This window comes from Tenrec ecaudatus, chromosome 4, assembly GCF_050624435.1.
Source record: "Tenrec ecaudatus isolate mTenEca1 chromosome 4, mTenEca1.hap1, whole genome shotgun sequence".
Classification (NCBI taxonomy): domain Eukaryota; kingdom Metazoa; phylum Chordata; class Mammalia; order Afrosoricida; family Tenrecidae; genus Tenrec; species Tenrec ecaudatus.
This window is the reverse complement of record NC_134533.1, coordinates 50558171-50572535: the sequence shown is the minus strand read 5'-3', so window position 1 is coordinate 50572535 and position 14365 is coordinate 50558171. Positions and strand designations below refer to the sequence as shown.

Genomic DNA, 14365 nt, shown 5'->3' with positions numbered 1-14365 from the left:
AGCAAGAGTTGACGATGCTTTTTGTTATTTAGGATGAAATCAATATTTGTATTTCTCTGGGCGTATTTCATGATGCTGTTTGATTTTTCAGGTTATTCACTTCTGCCGAAGAAACATTTTCCCACTGTAAGTCTGAGCACCAGTTTAATATTGATAACATGGTCCATAAACATGGTGAGTGTTCTCAAAATAAAGACAGTTTTTGGCTGTGAATTTCAAACGTTACACTTTTTCAAACCATCCCTTTTCTATGTAAGTGCAACCTAGTGAAATATCAGGGAACAGTTCGTCTGATGCAGATGTGCGTAAGTCTTTTTGACAAGTGGCCTTTGAGGAAAGATCCATAAGGCATTCTTCTAGACGAGATTCACCATATGTAAGCTTCTATTGGCTTCGTGATGTAAAAGCTGAGTGGACTGTGATGGCTTTGTGCGTGTTGGGCCAGCAAGAGTAGAGGTGGACTCTGGGAGAGGCGGGTCATTATGGAAAAAGACCATCCAGAGAACATCAGGGCCTGCCTTTCTGTCACAGGGACATGTTCAGCTTTTGATACTAGGCTGAAGGAAAATTAGGAAAAAACCAGAAAGGCGAAGAAGATGTGGGAAGGACAACAGATGTTGAGTTTCCGGGAAAGAAAAGGCAGGATACAAAAAATAGTTTCTGCAGTTTTAGGATCATGCTTCCAAGGTGGAATTTTAATAAGCTTGTTTAAGAGGGATGGGATAGGGGTGGTGAAGTTGAGGTGGTAACTCCTAGAACGCATGCTGCAAATACAGTCAGCTGGTCAGTGGATGCCCCTGTTACAGCTTGACTAGGCAAAAAGGAAAGCACTCCTTTTCTCACCTAGGATGGGTACCAAGGGCAACATTATTCCAAGAAAATTAAAGAGAGTATTAAGTTTTTGGTTCTTGTATTTACTAACAACCAGCCAGGACTTTATTGGAAAACTGCAACCATTAAGTAGATTGTTTGGAAAATGTGATGTAATATGTGTGTAAAACACGAGTTCAACTGTACCTGCGCGTCTGAAGACGCGTGAGCCCGTGAACCAGAGGGCTTTCGCTCCCATCGTTGAACTTTATGGAAACGCCACCACAGGGTCTCTATTTTCATGTCCTGTCGGAATCGCAATCTGGTAGGAGCCCTAAAAATGGGTACTTTGGAAACTTTCACCTCTAATGTTAACAGGAAAGTGCTTGGCATAATTAAGAATCTAATGTGTATTTTTCTGAAAATTTAGTTTGCTTTTAAAAATTAGTATATTTTCAGAAATATAAGGAAAACACTTAAAAAAGTCATTGATGGCTGTTTTTCAGTTAAAACATTTAGCAGTATCCAAGCTACTGTTCCACATCTTAGAAGGAAGTTAAAAATATTATAATAGTCGAAAGGATGGAAATATTGTCCAACCAAAGAATACTCTGTAGATGAGGTCAGTTTGCCAATCTTTTTTTTTTCTTCCCCTTCCTTTATAGGTCTGGAATTTTATGGCTATATTAAGCTAATCAATTTTATTAGACTTAAGGTAAGTTGGTGGCTTAATTTTCTTTTATTTTAACTGGTAGCTTAATTTGTAACTGCTTAGAAGCTAGGGAAATAGATTGACTATCAATTGACAAACAAGAAAATATAGCTACAAAATATATTTTCCCCCTGCCACCAAGTTGATTTTGACTCACAGTCAGCCTGTAAGAGAGGGCGGAACTGCCCCTGTGGGTTTCTGAGGCTGTGACTGCGGGAGTTGACAGCCTCTTCTTTCTCGGCTGGTGCTTTCAGATGGCTGACCTTGTGGCTAGCAGCCTATTGCATAACCACTGCGCCACAAAGTAAGAGGCATCTTTATTTAACCATGAAGCCATCATTGCGCCACCTAACCTCCAAGGCTGCACACTTTGGGAAGCTGTGCTTCCATCTCTTAACGCTGCCCCCCCAAAACTGGGGTCATCTGTGTATGCATGTACCCTAAGGCAACGGGGCAGTTTTGACGCCCTCAAGGTCCAAAACCATCGTGTTTCTTTTCATAGTTATTTGAGTTTGGAGACCAAGAAACGGTCTGAAAGGCAAGATTCGTGCCCTGGGGTGGATGGGAGAACCTTTCCCAGTGAAGTTCCCATCAGGGCGGCCTGAGCAGTTACATTTTTGTGATGGAATTAAATTCCTTGATCATAACTTCGCTGCTTTTCTCTCACCAATAGTTTCAGTTGTCTTATAACTCACTCGTAATAAGCCCCTGTGCTTGATTGTCTTGTGTCCTTTGAGAAATCTACCAAGATTGTCTCTCTGGAACCCCAAAGAACAGTCCCCACAAATCATCTGAGCGACCTCTCTGCCTTGAAGGGGGCTGGCCCAGCAGATGACCTGGGAAGCTACTTTTGAGCGGCTTGAACCTTGCTCTGAGGCATCTTGGCTAAGCCAAGATTCACTCGTGGTTTTCATGTGCCCCATGAAGTTGTGGTCATTAGTTTGGCCCAGGCTTAAATGGCAGATGGGAAGATGAGCCGAGAGTTTGCCCGGGCCAAAGATGTTCACTTAAAATAAGAACTGTGATCCCAACTCTCATAGCTGTCCCATCAGTGGTGATTCTCTGGTCGTCTTCCACCATTTTCTGGACCTCCGCCCATTTCTTCATCTGTCGGGAGTGACCTTCCCTTTCCTAACTCATCTCTTGTGGTTGGAGGGGGTGCCAGCCCTCCCCCCCGACTAATCATGGGTTCGATAGGCACAATTGTATGGTTGAGATATGTAAATATATTAAAGTCATGGAGAACATGAGGGATAGAAGAGAGATTGAAATACTGGAGTCAGACACATTTCATGGTGCATGCTCACCTCAGCCCTGCTTGGTGATCCACATGGAGAGAGTGGGGAGGGAAGGAGGACAAGGGAAAAGGGAGCAGGAGAGTGAGGATGGGAGAGGGGAGGGAGAGCCAACGAGAGGCCAAGGGAGGAGCTGAGAGAGCTAACCCTTTATTGCTAACCCAGGTCTATATGTTTGGCGGGGAGTGCAAGCCCACTAATTATAGGTAAAGACATGTCACAAGAAGGGGTTCCTCTAGGTTATACAGCAATGGGGGGGGGGAGGACAATCTAGGAGTTTACATATGACAAGATGGGCGGATCCTAGATTTAGGATGGCGGCCTAACCTTGGCCACTCTTGGATGGGTTTGACCTTTGTGGGGGTCTCCTACAAGGAAAGAGTCAACTAGTATCCTTATCAGAAGGGAGTGGACCCTACTTGTGGGATAAACAGTGATATCTGGTTTGCTGGCGTTGACTTGTAACCCTTAGGGAGAATGACCCCTGATCTACTCCTGATGACCTCCAAGCATCTGGTTGCTTGCAGCAGCTAAGTTTGGCATATATTTGGGGAGACAACTTGGGAGAAATCCTTCTGTTCCCCCACTCTGGCCATCCTTGAAAGGCTTGATGCAATATTAAAAACCCAGTTGTTTTGTGGGGCAGCAGCTTATACACCTGTTGCAAAGCTTTAATGATTTGGGAAGATGTCCACTTCACTTTGGATGCAACTTTGGTGTTAGTCCAGGCTCATAGTCAGTTTTCTTTTTTTCAAAGTCTGTTTTTTTGATGGCCCCAAAAAGTATGTCTTTTTTTCCCAAAGACACCTTAACAAGCTCAAGAAAAGTGTATTGCTGAGAAAATTTGCCTCCAGGCACTTCTTTTTGCAGCAACATGTTTCGTTTGAAAGAAACCAGTGCATGTAGGAACTGGAGCCCTAGTGGCGGCGATACTGTTCCACTCATTCTTGTATTAAAGGGGAAAGTTAAAGAGGGGCACTCAGCCTACTGTCAAAATCACAGGAATTAGGAACTAGCACAACAAAACGTACCAAGTAAATGCATTTACAGATAGTCCGTAATTGTCATTTTTAGCAACATTGCAGTGCCTCTGAAGATTTGAAGTGTTCTGTCGGAAACAGTTCGGTGTCAGATGACATATCTCTTGCATTTCACCCAAAAGCCTTTGCTATTCAGTCAAATTCTAACTCATAGCAACCCCATCAAACAAAACAGAACTGCCCTGCAGTGTTTCCAAGACTGTCAGGCTTCACCGAACAGAGTGGTCTGCAGAGTGCCTGGGGCACTGGAACCCTGCCTCCTTGCTGAGCAGCCTAGGGCTCTGTCCTTACTGTTACCTCAAGATGGGATTGAAACCAAGCGGTGTGAGGACGCCCTTAGAACTCGAGACCATTCTTAACGGAATATCTTCCAAGAATCTTGGGTTGTTGTTTTTTTAAATGGAAAATACTGATAGATAATATTTCAGTGGATTGAAAATGGCATCAAGTGTGATGTATTTCGTAGGTTTTATTGGTGGGGGAGGTCTTTTGAGTGACCGTCTTATGTTGCAAGTGTCCCCGGATCCAAACGCTGCATTGGAAGTGTTTATGAAACAAGCTGATAAAAATGACTGGTGAACACAGGCTCCTCTGAGATAGACTGATTTTGTTAAGTATGGACACGATTTCCTTTTTTTAGGTCTAATTTCTGTAGTTTTTGCTTAGCAATTACTTTGCAGTTTTATTCAGTGAATGATAACATGAGTTAATTGTATCTGCAGAATCCTACAGTTGAGTATATGAATTCCATCTACAACCCAGTGCCTTGGGAGAAAGAAGAATATTTGAAGCCAGTATTGGAAGATGATCTTTTACTCCAGTTTGGTAAGAAGACCTTACTTTATGCACTTACCTATTTGTCATGGCTCGGTCCTAGGAAAATGTGTGATTTCCTGAATTACCTAAAAAAGATCACACCGAGTCGTAGGTCTCTGGTTGTTGTTGTTTTTAAGTGGCTTAAAACTAATGGTCACCCTAGCACTTGTCAGGAAGGAATGTAGAGATAGGAACCTGGTGAAACATTTTATATACAGTATTTTGAAACAGGAATCTAGAGGAATCAACTTTAGTTGCTGGACACAGATTCCAGAAGCCTTAAAGTAGATTTAATAGTTGCTAACATTTCTTCTGTTACTTTCAGATTGGTAATTTCTTAAGGCAGTGAATTTGTTTAGATTTTGTTTCAGGACGGAGAGACTGCATTCAGCTTTTCATGGGCTGACCGTCATACACTCATGAACTTTCCTGACCTTATGAATATCATTTTCTCTTTCGGTTACTTGCTCTGACTGTCCCCACTTGTCTTTTAGTTTGCTATGCTGTGGTGAACTGCATTTTGCTATGACTCTGGGTGGTCTGCCCCTGATACTTCAGCAGTCACTCAGGGTGAACAAGTTGCCCCAGAGCTTGCAGACTAAGAACAGGCAGAGAGAATGACTGGTCATTTCTGAGGGATTAGCCACTGAAAACCATATGAAAAGACCAAAGTGGAATCAGAAGAGGCTGTGAAACTCACTTTGAAATGTAGATCAAAGCAAATAGAAGACGTGCTATAGCTGACAAGGTACACAGAAAATGTCAAATGGCAACTTGAGAACATAAAATAAAGCACTATAATGTGATATGCAAAGACCTGGAAGTAGAAAGCCATAAAGGAAGAAACATGCTCAGCGCATCTCAAAATGAGAGACCCAATGAAAAAGTTCAGGCTTTGAGCCTCGATATTGAAGGATTCTAGAGCAAGTTGCAAGGCGGGCCAAAGGGGAGACTCGAGGGGCTTCCTCATTGTGGACTGACACGGTGGCTCCGTCAGTGGGCCCGAACATAAGAACAATGGTGAGGAGGGCACGGGGCTGGGCAGCGTTTCCTTCTGTTGTGTGTAGCGTTGCTGTGAGTCGGAATGGACTCCATGGCACCAGGCAGCAACATGGGCACAATGTTGACTAATTCGAGAAACATCTAAAGAAGACGGGAGAGTGGGATTGCTTCGTAGGATTTTCTAAGGCTGTAACTTTTACAAAAGTGGGCTGCCATATCTTTGTCCTGTGGAGTGGCTGCTGGCTTCGAACCACGAATTGTTTTGTAGTAGCCAAGCACTTAAATTACTGTGCCACCAGGGCTCCGTAGGGCCCACTACTGTATCTACGAGAAAGGGGCAGATTGAAGAAGGAGTTAACGTTCTCTGAGGCAGTAACCATAATAGCCCCTAGTTTTTACTCATCACCCAGTCCCATGAGGTGTTTACATTGAAGTAAAATCTATGATCTATTACTGCTTGGTCATGATGTTTTTTCATGTCTGCTTCCCACATACTTGCATGCCTTACTTCATTTATTCTACTGAATTTTTTTCTGCCCATATTTTCCTTTTAACATTCAAAAACAAAAACTTCCTCTTTAAAGAAAGAAGGGGAACAAAAAATGATCTAAAATCGATGGCGAGGAGGGCGTAGGATGCCTGGTAAAGCTTGGCCAAGGGCAATGTAACTGAGAGGGATCATGGAAACTCGATGAAGGCCAACCATGATAGTGGGACAAGAGGAAAGAACTAGGAGGCACAGGGCATTTATAGAGGTCTAAATATAGGCACGTACATATGTAAATATATATATAATGATAGGGAAATGTATCTATGTAATATATGTTAAATATCAAGGTAGCAGATGGACATTGGGCCTCTGCTCAAGTACTCCCTCAATGCAAGAACACTTTGCTCTAATAACCTGGCATTCCATGATGCACACCTTCCTGACACAATCGCTGAAGATAAAATGGGTGCCTAGCAAATGTGGTGAAGAAATCTGATGGTGCTCAGCTACCAAAAGATACAGCGTCTGGAATCTAAAAAGCTTGAAAACAAACAAGCAGCCGTCTAGCTGAGAAGCAACAAAATCCACATAGAAGAATCACCCCAGCCTGTGTGATCATGAGGTGTTGATGGGATCAGGTACCAGGCATCAAAGACCCAGAACAAAAACTCACATCAATGTGAATGACGGGAGAGTGCAGAGTGGAGACCCAAAGTCCAACTGTAGACAATTGGACATCCTTTTACAGAGGGTCAAAGGAAGAGATGCCAGTCAGGGTGCAGTATAGCACCGACGAAACATACAACTTTCCTCTAGTTCTTTAATGCTTCCTCTCCCCTACTATCATGACCGCAGTTCTACCTTACAAATCCGGCTAGACCAGATCATGTACATGGGTACAGATAAGAGCTGGAAACACAGGGAATCCAGGACAGATAAACCCCTCAGGACCAATAATGAGAGTAGCGATACCAAGAGGGTAAGGGGATGGTGGGGGACAAAAGGGGAACTGATCATAATCATCTACATGTAACAGAAAAGTGGTGAAAGGAGACGTTGGTCAGTGGATGACATGAAAAAATAATAATTTAGAAATTATCAAGGATGGGGGAGGGAGGGAAAAATGAGCTGATACCAAGGCCTCGAGTAGAAAGAAAATGTTTTGAAATTGATTGCAAAACTGTACAAATGTGCTTGACACGATGGATGTATGGATTGTGATAAGAGCTGTGTGAGCCCAGAATACGATTAAAAAACGAAGAAGATGGAAGAAATGCAGTCTTCATTCCAAAAAGTGATGTCATTCAGCCATTTACAAAGGTTGCACTTGATCAAGAACTTATGGTACTGAAGGAAGAATTGCCAGCTTCACTGTAGATGGTGAAAAATGGTGAAAAACACGACTCTAGGAAGTGATGGAAAACTAATTGAAAATTTCCCGCAATTGATGGAAGGGCTGGAAGCATTTTCGAATCTATACCAAGAATTTGGAAGATATTTACATGGCCAACCGACTGCAAGAGATCTGTATTTGTGCCCACTCCAAAGAAAAGTGAGCTAACAATGAGGAAATTAATGAACAGTATCATTAATATCACATACAAGTAAAATTTGCACAAGAAAGTTAAAAATGGTTGCAGCAGTACGTTGACAGGAAGGTGCTAGAAATGCAAGCCGATTCAGAAGCGGACAGGGAAGTAGGGATGTCGTTGCCGAGGGGTGGATCTTAGCTGTCAGTGTGTCTGTCCACTGGGCCAGAGAGCACTTGGTTGTGCTCACGGGGAATTTATGCATCGACGGAGAGGCAGTTTTCATACAGATCGAGGGTGTGCTGCAGGGTTTAAAATCAAGAAAAACATCCATCGCGGTTATTTCCTTTCACCATATGTAGTGAGTGCATGCCAAGCGGGTGACCTGAGAGCTGGAGTTCACCAAGCTAGCAGCCCTCGAATTCTCGTTTTCAGCCTGCACTACGTAGCCGTGGTCTTGCTTGCTGCATATGAAGAGAACTTCCTGATGAAGATCAAAGATCGCAGCACGGGTTGCGACTCATTGGAAAGGAATCCAAAAGCCTTACAACTGGACCAACAGACAACATCATGATAAACAGGAAAAAGAACAAAACCTCAAGTGATAAGGATTTCATTTCAGTTGGATCCAGTCAACGCTCATGGAAGCAGCAGTCGAGAAGTCAGCATTGGGGAAATCTGCTGCAAAAGGCCTCTTCAACGTGTTAAAAATAGCAAAGACGTCACTTTGTGTACTCCGGTTCCCCTGACCCAAGCACGGTATTTTCAGTTGCCTTATATGTATCTGAAGGCTGGGCAAGAGTGAGGAAGACAGGAGCAGAATGGATGCGTTAGCATTGCTGTGTTGGCAAAGACTGCTGGAAGTACCAGGGACGGCCAGAAGAACAAACAGATGTGTCTTGGAGAAACTCCAGCCAGACCGCTCCTTAGGAGTGAGGATGGAGAAGCGCTGTCTCATATACTTGGAACATGTTGTCGGGAGAGATGAAGGTCAATGAAAAAGAGAACCCTTGAGGAATTGGATTGGCACAGTATCTGCACCATGGGCGCAAGCAGTGTGAGGATTTTCAGGAGCAGTCTGTGTTTCGTGTTGTTTGTCGGGTTGCGGTGAGTTAGAGCAAATTCCATGGCATGTAACAAGAAGCTCTGTACTTTGTTCCATTCCTGTTGAAGAGAATAATGTGGACTTCCTGTTGGCCTTATCGAGATGCTTTATAGATCAGATCTATAGAAGGCAAATTACTCATAGTTCTTTGATGCAAGAACTGTACAAAAAAACACAACTTCCAATTTCCTTGAGAAGTCAACCTAAATTGTGGTTATGTACTTTTGCAATAAGAATTTTTTTTTTTTTTGCCTGGGCGACATGGCTTTATTATTAGCAAGCCAGGGGTTCAAAGGCTTTAGGAGTTGGCATTCGGCCCCTTCTTCTTGCCAAAGGTGGGTACAACATTGACAAAACGCCGGTTGTACTGCATCCGCCGCTTGGCCCGGCCAGTCTTTTTCTTCTTCTTCTCCTGTTTAGCCACCTTGGGAGTCTGGCCTCTCACTTTCCCAGCACGAGCCAGGGAACCATGGACTTTGCCTCCAAGCACGCGGCCAGTTACTTCTAAGAGTAGCCAGGGCCTCCAGCCCACACTGGTTCAGGATCGCCCCATCCTCCAGAGGCGAGCCTCCCAGAAGCACCACCTGGTCTTCGGGGGCGATGCCCTCCAGCGACGCAACATGGGCCTTGATCTGCGCGACCGTCTTCTGGCCGGTCACCTCGAGTGTGTGTAGCCCCTGGGCTCGGACGAAGAGCTGCATAATGGCGGCTGAAAGGTAGCGCCTGCTCCGGCTGCGGCGAAGATGGAGGCGAGAAAGAGGAAGGAACGGGGGCGCGCACGTCCACACCTCTGCTGCATTCTGCGTCACTACTCGCAATAAGAATTTTGATAGTCATTCCTGATTCAATTGACTTATGGATTGTGATAAGAGTTGTACGAGTCACCAATAAAATTATTATAAAAAAGAGAAAGAATCTTAATAGATAAAGCACTAAGCTTTCTGGTTTCAAGTGTTTTCATTGTAAAGTGAGGAGTTAGGGCCAGATTTCTGAGACTCTAGCTCTAAAATTAGATGATTTCTCTAGTGATCTCTTTCCCAGATTGTCACAGCATCATTTTAATCTTATTTCTTCAGTGTGACCAAAGTGTTCTATGTGATGAATGACCATGCACCAGTCACTAATTCTCACGATTTTCTAAATTCAGAATTAACTATTGAATGCTCACAGGCTGAAAATAGTGTTTTAAATGCCTTAGGAACACAAAGATCAGAGTGTAGTAGCAGTGTTGTTTTTGTTAATGTTTATCCTCTAATATAATACCAAGTAGACTATGATAAGTTCCAGGAACGTAGAAAGGGCAGGTACAGTTCCCAAGAGGAGACAACCTTGCCCAACAGCACATCCCTGAGTGTAACATACTAAACACGGCATACATGTATCGAACTCTTAACTCTCCAAAGGTGTATAAGCTTAACCTCTTCCACCCTTAATTTTAATTTATTAAAAGTACCCTAATGTATGAAAAGGTAATGAGACCTAGTTTATAAGATTATTGCAAAGATAGATGCATAATTTCATAGTCTCGACTGCCTAGTAAGGGCTTCATAAATGAGAGTTTCTTGTTAGTGAATACGGAAGTTACTTACATGAAGATGCCTTGATGGAGGTCCAGCACAGAGACCCAGTTAAAACAATGGGACTTAAACACTGGGCATGCTTGGAGTGCACTGCCCCCAGTCTCTTGTATTGTCTGTGTTCTTGGCCATTGGTGGGGACAGATGGAAGAGAGGGCCATCATTCTCGACTAATTATTTCACCTTCTTTCAGCAAGTATTGAACATCTCCTTGGTCTTAGTCTTTGAGGATATGGAGATGGTTAAGTTATTAAAGACATGATCAAGATGCTAGGCCACCAAAGTATAATGTAACTTTACAGTGAATGTAACTTTATAATGGGCATCGCCGACAAATTGTACCTTGGCTGGGGCATCAAGATGAACATTGAGTCTTAAGCCATGTTAATAGCAGGTTCTCTTGATGTGACATGACAAGGTTGATTCCCTATTTCTGCTTTTCCTCAAGTGCCACAATCTCAGGCCAATAATGAGACATAAAGACTGCAACGTCCTCCAGAATTCTTTAGCATTATTCCTTAAAACTCATTGTCACCAAAAAGCAAGGGAAGCCTGAAAGTGTCACAGCCCAGAGTTGCTTAAGGAAGACATGACAACTGAATGTAATGTGGTATCTTGGGTGGAGTCTTGAAACAGTTAAAAGATGGTAGGGAAAAACTCATGAAATCTAAATAAAATAGGAGTCTTGTTCAAGAAAATGTAGTTTAATATTTGGATCATATTTCACAAAAGCTTAGCATCTTTTATATTAAGGTAGGAAGCTCAAAAATTTTGGAACAATGGACCAAAAACTATTAAAAAGTGGGGGCAATATAAGACCAAACTATTGAAAATGATTTTTAAAAAGGTCACCAAACATGGAAAAGAATTTAAACGCTATGTTGGAGCGTTGTCCACTTTAGACAGCATTGAGATACTTTTCACCTCACAGACAGGCAGTTTTAAAATTGTGATTAAAATTTTTGTTGTCATTCTCATTAATTTTGGGTGAATTAAATAGTGAATGAATCTTTTATACAAAGTAATGACTCAGTATTTTGCTAATCTAGTTTTATTCTAGGTTGAATAAAGATTGATTTAGTGGTATTATATATTTATATATATTTAGTGGCTTTTATAATAAGTCTAAGTGAAGTTGTAATCTCAAAGTTATAATATCATATATTTTATTTTTCTAAGCTTAGCTATTTTGTACCAACTCTGAAGAAGAATCTCCAGAACTAATACAGCAGGAAAACGCCCCAGATTAATGTTGCTGTCTTCACACACACCCTTCACCCCACGCACTACCCCTACCCCCTGCCCCCTAGTCATCATGCACATAAAACATAATTAAGAGCTGAATTGTGATTTTCATTTAGGTTGATCTGAAAGGTTAGAATATAGACACGGGGATTTTGTAAAAATCATCGGCTCCATTTATTCTGCTTCTAGAACAGTTAGTTCTACAGCAGATGTAAATGATTAATATATAGTGAAGTAGAATTTGAATCGGGAATTTTAAATGAAGACTATCTTGGTTTATAGATTTCACTCCTTGCTCAGGATAAAAAATACAGAATTCTATATCTCGACATTAGTTTTTGTCCGAGTTTTTAAAATCATTTTATAGGGGGCTTATACAACTCATCACAATCCTTACATATATCCATTGTATAAAGCACATTTGTACATTTGTTGCCATCATCATTCTCAAAACATTTGAGCCCTTGGTATCAGCTCCTCACTTTTTCCCTTCCCTTCCCACTCCCTCTCCCTCATGTACCCTTGATAATTTATGTATTGTTGTTATTGTCATGTCTTACGCTATCCAATGTCTCCCTTCACCCACTTTTCTGTTCGTCCCCCAGGGAGGAGGTTATATGTAGATCCTTGTAATCGGTTCCCCCTTTCCACGCCACCCTCCCAGTATTGCCACTCTCAGCACTGGTCCTGAAGGGATCATCTGCCCTGGGTTCCCTGTGTTTTCAATTCCTATCTGTACCAGTGTACAGATCTGGTCTAGCCAGATTTGTAAGGTAGAATTGGGATCATGATAGTACAGGTGGCTGGGGAGGGGGGTGGGAAACATTTAGGAACTAGAGGAAAGCTGTATCTTTCATTGTTGCTACACTGCGCCCTGACTGACTCATCTCCTCCCTGCGACCCTTCTGTGAGGGGATGTCCAGTTGTCTACAGATGGGTCTTGGGTCCCCAATCTGCACTCCACCTCATTCACAATGATTTGATTTTTTTGTTCATTGATGCCTGATACCTGATCCCTTCGACATCTAGTGATCACACCGGCTGTTGTGCTTCTTCCTTGTGGGCTTTGTTGCTTCTCAGCTAGATGGCCGCTTCTTTACCTTCAAGCCTTTTAAGACCCCAGACCCTCTTATCTTTTGATAGCTGGGCACCATCAGCTTTCTTCACTAATTTTGCTTATGTACCCATTTGTCTTCAGCAATCGTATTGGGAAGGTGAACACAATGATATGATCTTTTTTCTTTCGACATTGTCTTAGGAAACTTTAAATATAATGTGTGTGTTTTGACAGAAAAGGATGCAGGGCCTCAGGAGTGGCCATGTGTAGCCCAAGAATATGGTCTATACGCAGGTAGGCCCGAGTTTGTGGTTGTAGGCGGGTCCCTTAATTTCTCTGAAAAATTTCCCATGCCGAAAACGGGTAAGTGCTTACATCTTAGAATTGTGTTTAGAATGAATTAAGTCATACACGTTCTTGAAAGATATCTGTTGTTCAATAAATATGAATTTTTCAACTCATCATTGTTGTCTTCCCCCCTTCTTGGGTTTGGTTTAGTATAACCAATACTTACCTTTGTTACCATTTTATGTGACTAAAGAAAAACCAGACTAACAGCACACTCTGCATTAAAGTCAGAACATCTCAGGTGTTTATTTAATTAAAAGTACATTTACGGATTTCTCTCATTTGGGCATGTAACAGGCACCTGGGATCAGCCTATTCCTAACATTTATTCATGTTTCATTGTTATAAGCTGGGCTGATGACGTCTCTGTATTTCTTTAGATGTGGAAGACCTTTATGAGCCGATGTCGGTCCCCTTCTCCTACCCTAATGGACTCAGTGAAAATGCATCTCTCGTTGAAAAATTGAAGCACACGGAAGCCAGGGCACTGTCTGCTGAAGCTGCATTAGCTAGAGCACAGGAAGATCTGCAAAGAATGAAGTAATTTATCAATCTTATATATTTCTTAAAAGCCTCCTCCTCGCATGGAGTGGTTGGGGGGGAGGGGGCGGATTCAAATTGCTGATCTTGCTCAGCATTTACGTAACTGACCACCAGGGCTCTTGCTATGTTGCTCAGATCCCCCAAATCATACCAACAATGGTGGTTGAATTCATGCTGACACATGGTGTGGCTCCACTTGGGTCAGAGTAGAACTGTGCTGGTCTTTCAGAAGTAAGAAAAAAAAAAAAGTAGTAGTAAGCAGACAGGCTTTTCTTCTGAGGCTCTGTGGAGTGGCCGTGGGCCTCTAGCGTTAGGTTAGCAGCTGAGCATGTTAGCAATTTGCAGGGCTCTAAAGTAGAGGAAAACATGTTATAGACTCGGCCTTCAAAAAACTCTCAGAAAAAAGGAATGGTAATGGAAATTTCCCATGAAGTTTTTGAAATCTTCTTGTGTTTAAAAAGAGTTTTATTATGTTAAAGAGATGGCAGCCCTTTTAAAAATGCATTGCTGTAGAGGGAGCATAGTCTCACCAACATCTTTGTAGTTATTTTTGTAATTGTTCTGGTGAGTGTTGACTTCTTAAGTGATTTTGCTCCTTGATAATGCTTGCCTTTGACATTCTGTTTGTAATAGATTGCTCTAGTGGATGTCCTAGCTTGGGTTTGGAAGTGGAAGGCTTGCTGTTTTTATAGGTTTGGGGGAAATACAGGATGGAAACTTTTACATTGAAAGGATCGGAATGTAGCGGATGTATTTCATCAGAAAAGCCAGATACAAGGGGATGTGTGTCCGTTGA

General features: G+C 42.4%; 1 protein-coding gene and 1 pseudogene across 1 annotated transcript in view; one reads left to right on the top strand and one right to left on the bottom strand.

The window, feature by feature from the left end:
* The window catches only part of PRMT3 (protein arginine methyltransferase 3), a 113661-nt gene that overhangs the window by 1803 nt on the left and 97493 nt on the right, over positions 1-14365 (top strand). Inside the window, exons 3-6 of the mRNA XM_075545969.1 lie at positions 92-174; positions 1476-1525; positions 4580-4682; positions 13407-13566. Coding sequence (XP_075402084.1) covers positions 92-174; positions 1476-1525; positions 4580-4682; positions 13407-13566 — 396 coding nt within the window. The remainder of the gene's footprint in view (positions 1-91; positions 175-1475; positions 1526-4579; positions 4683-13406; positions 13567-14365) is intronic.
* Positions 9096-9599, bottom strand: LOC142446655 (ubiquitin-like FUBI-ribosomal protein eS30 fusion protein pseudogene; annotated as a pseudogene).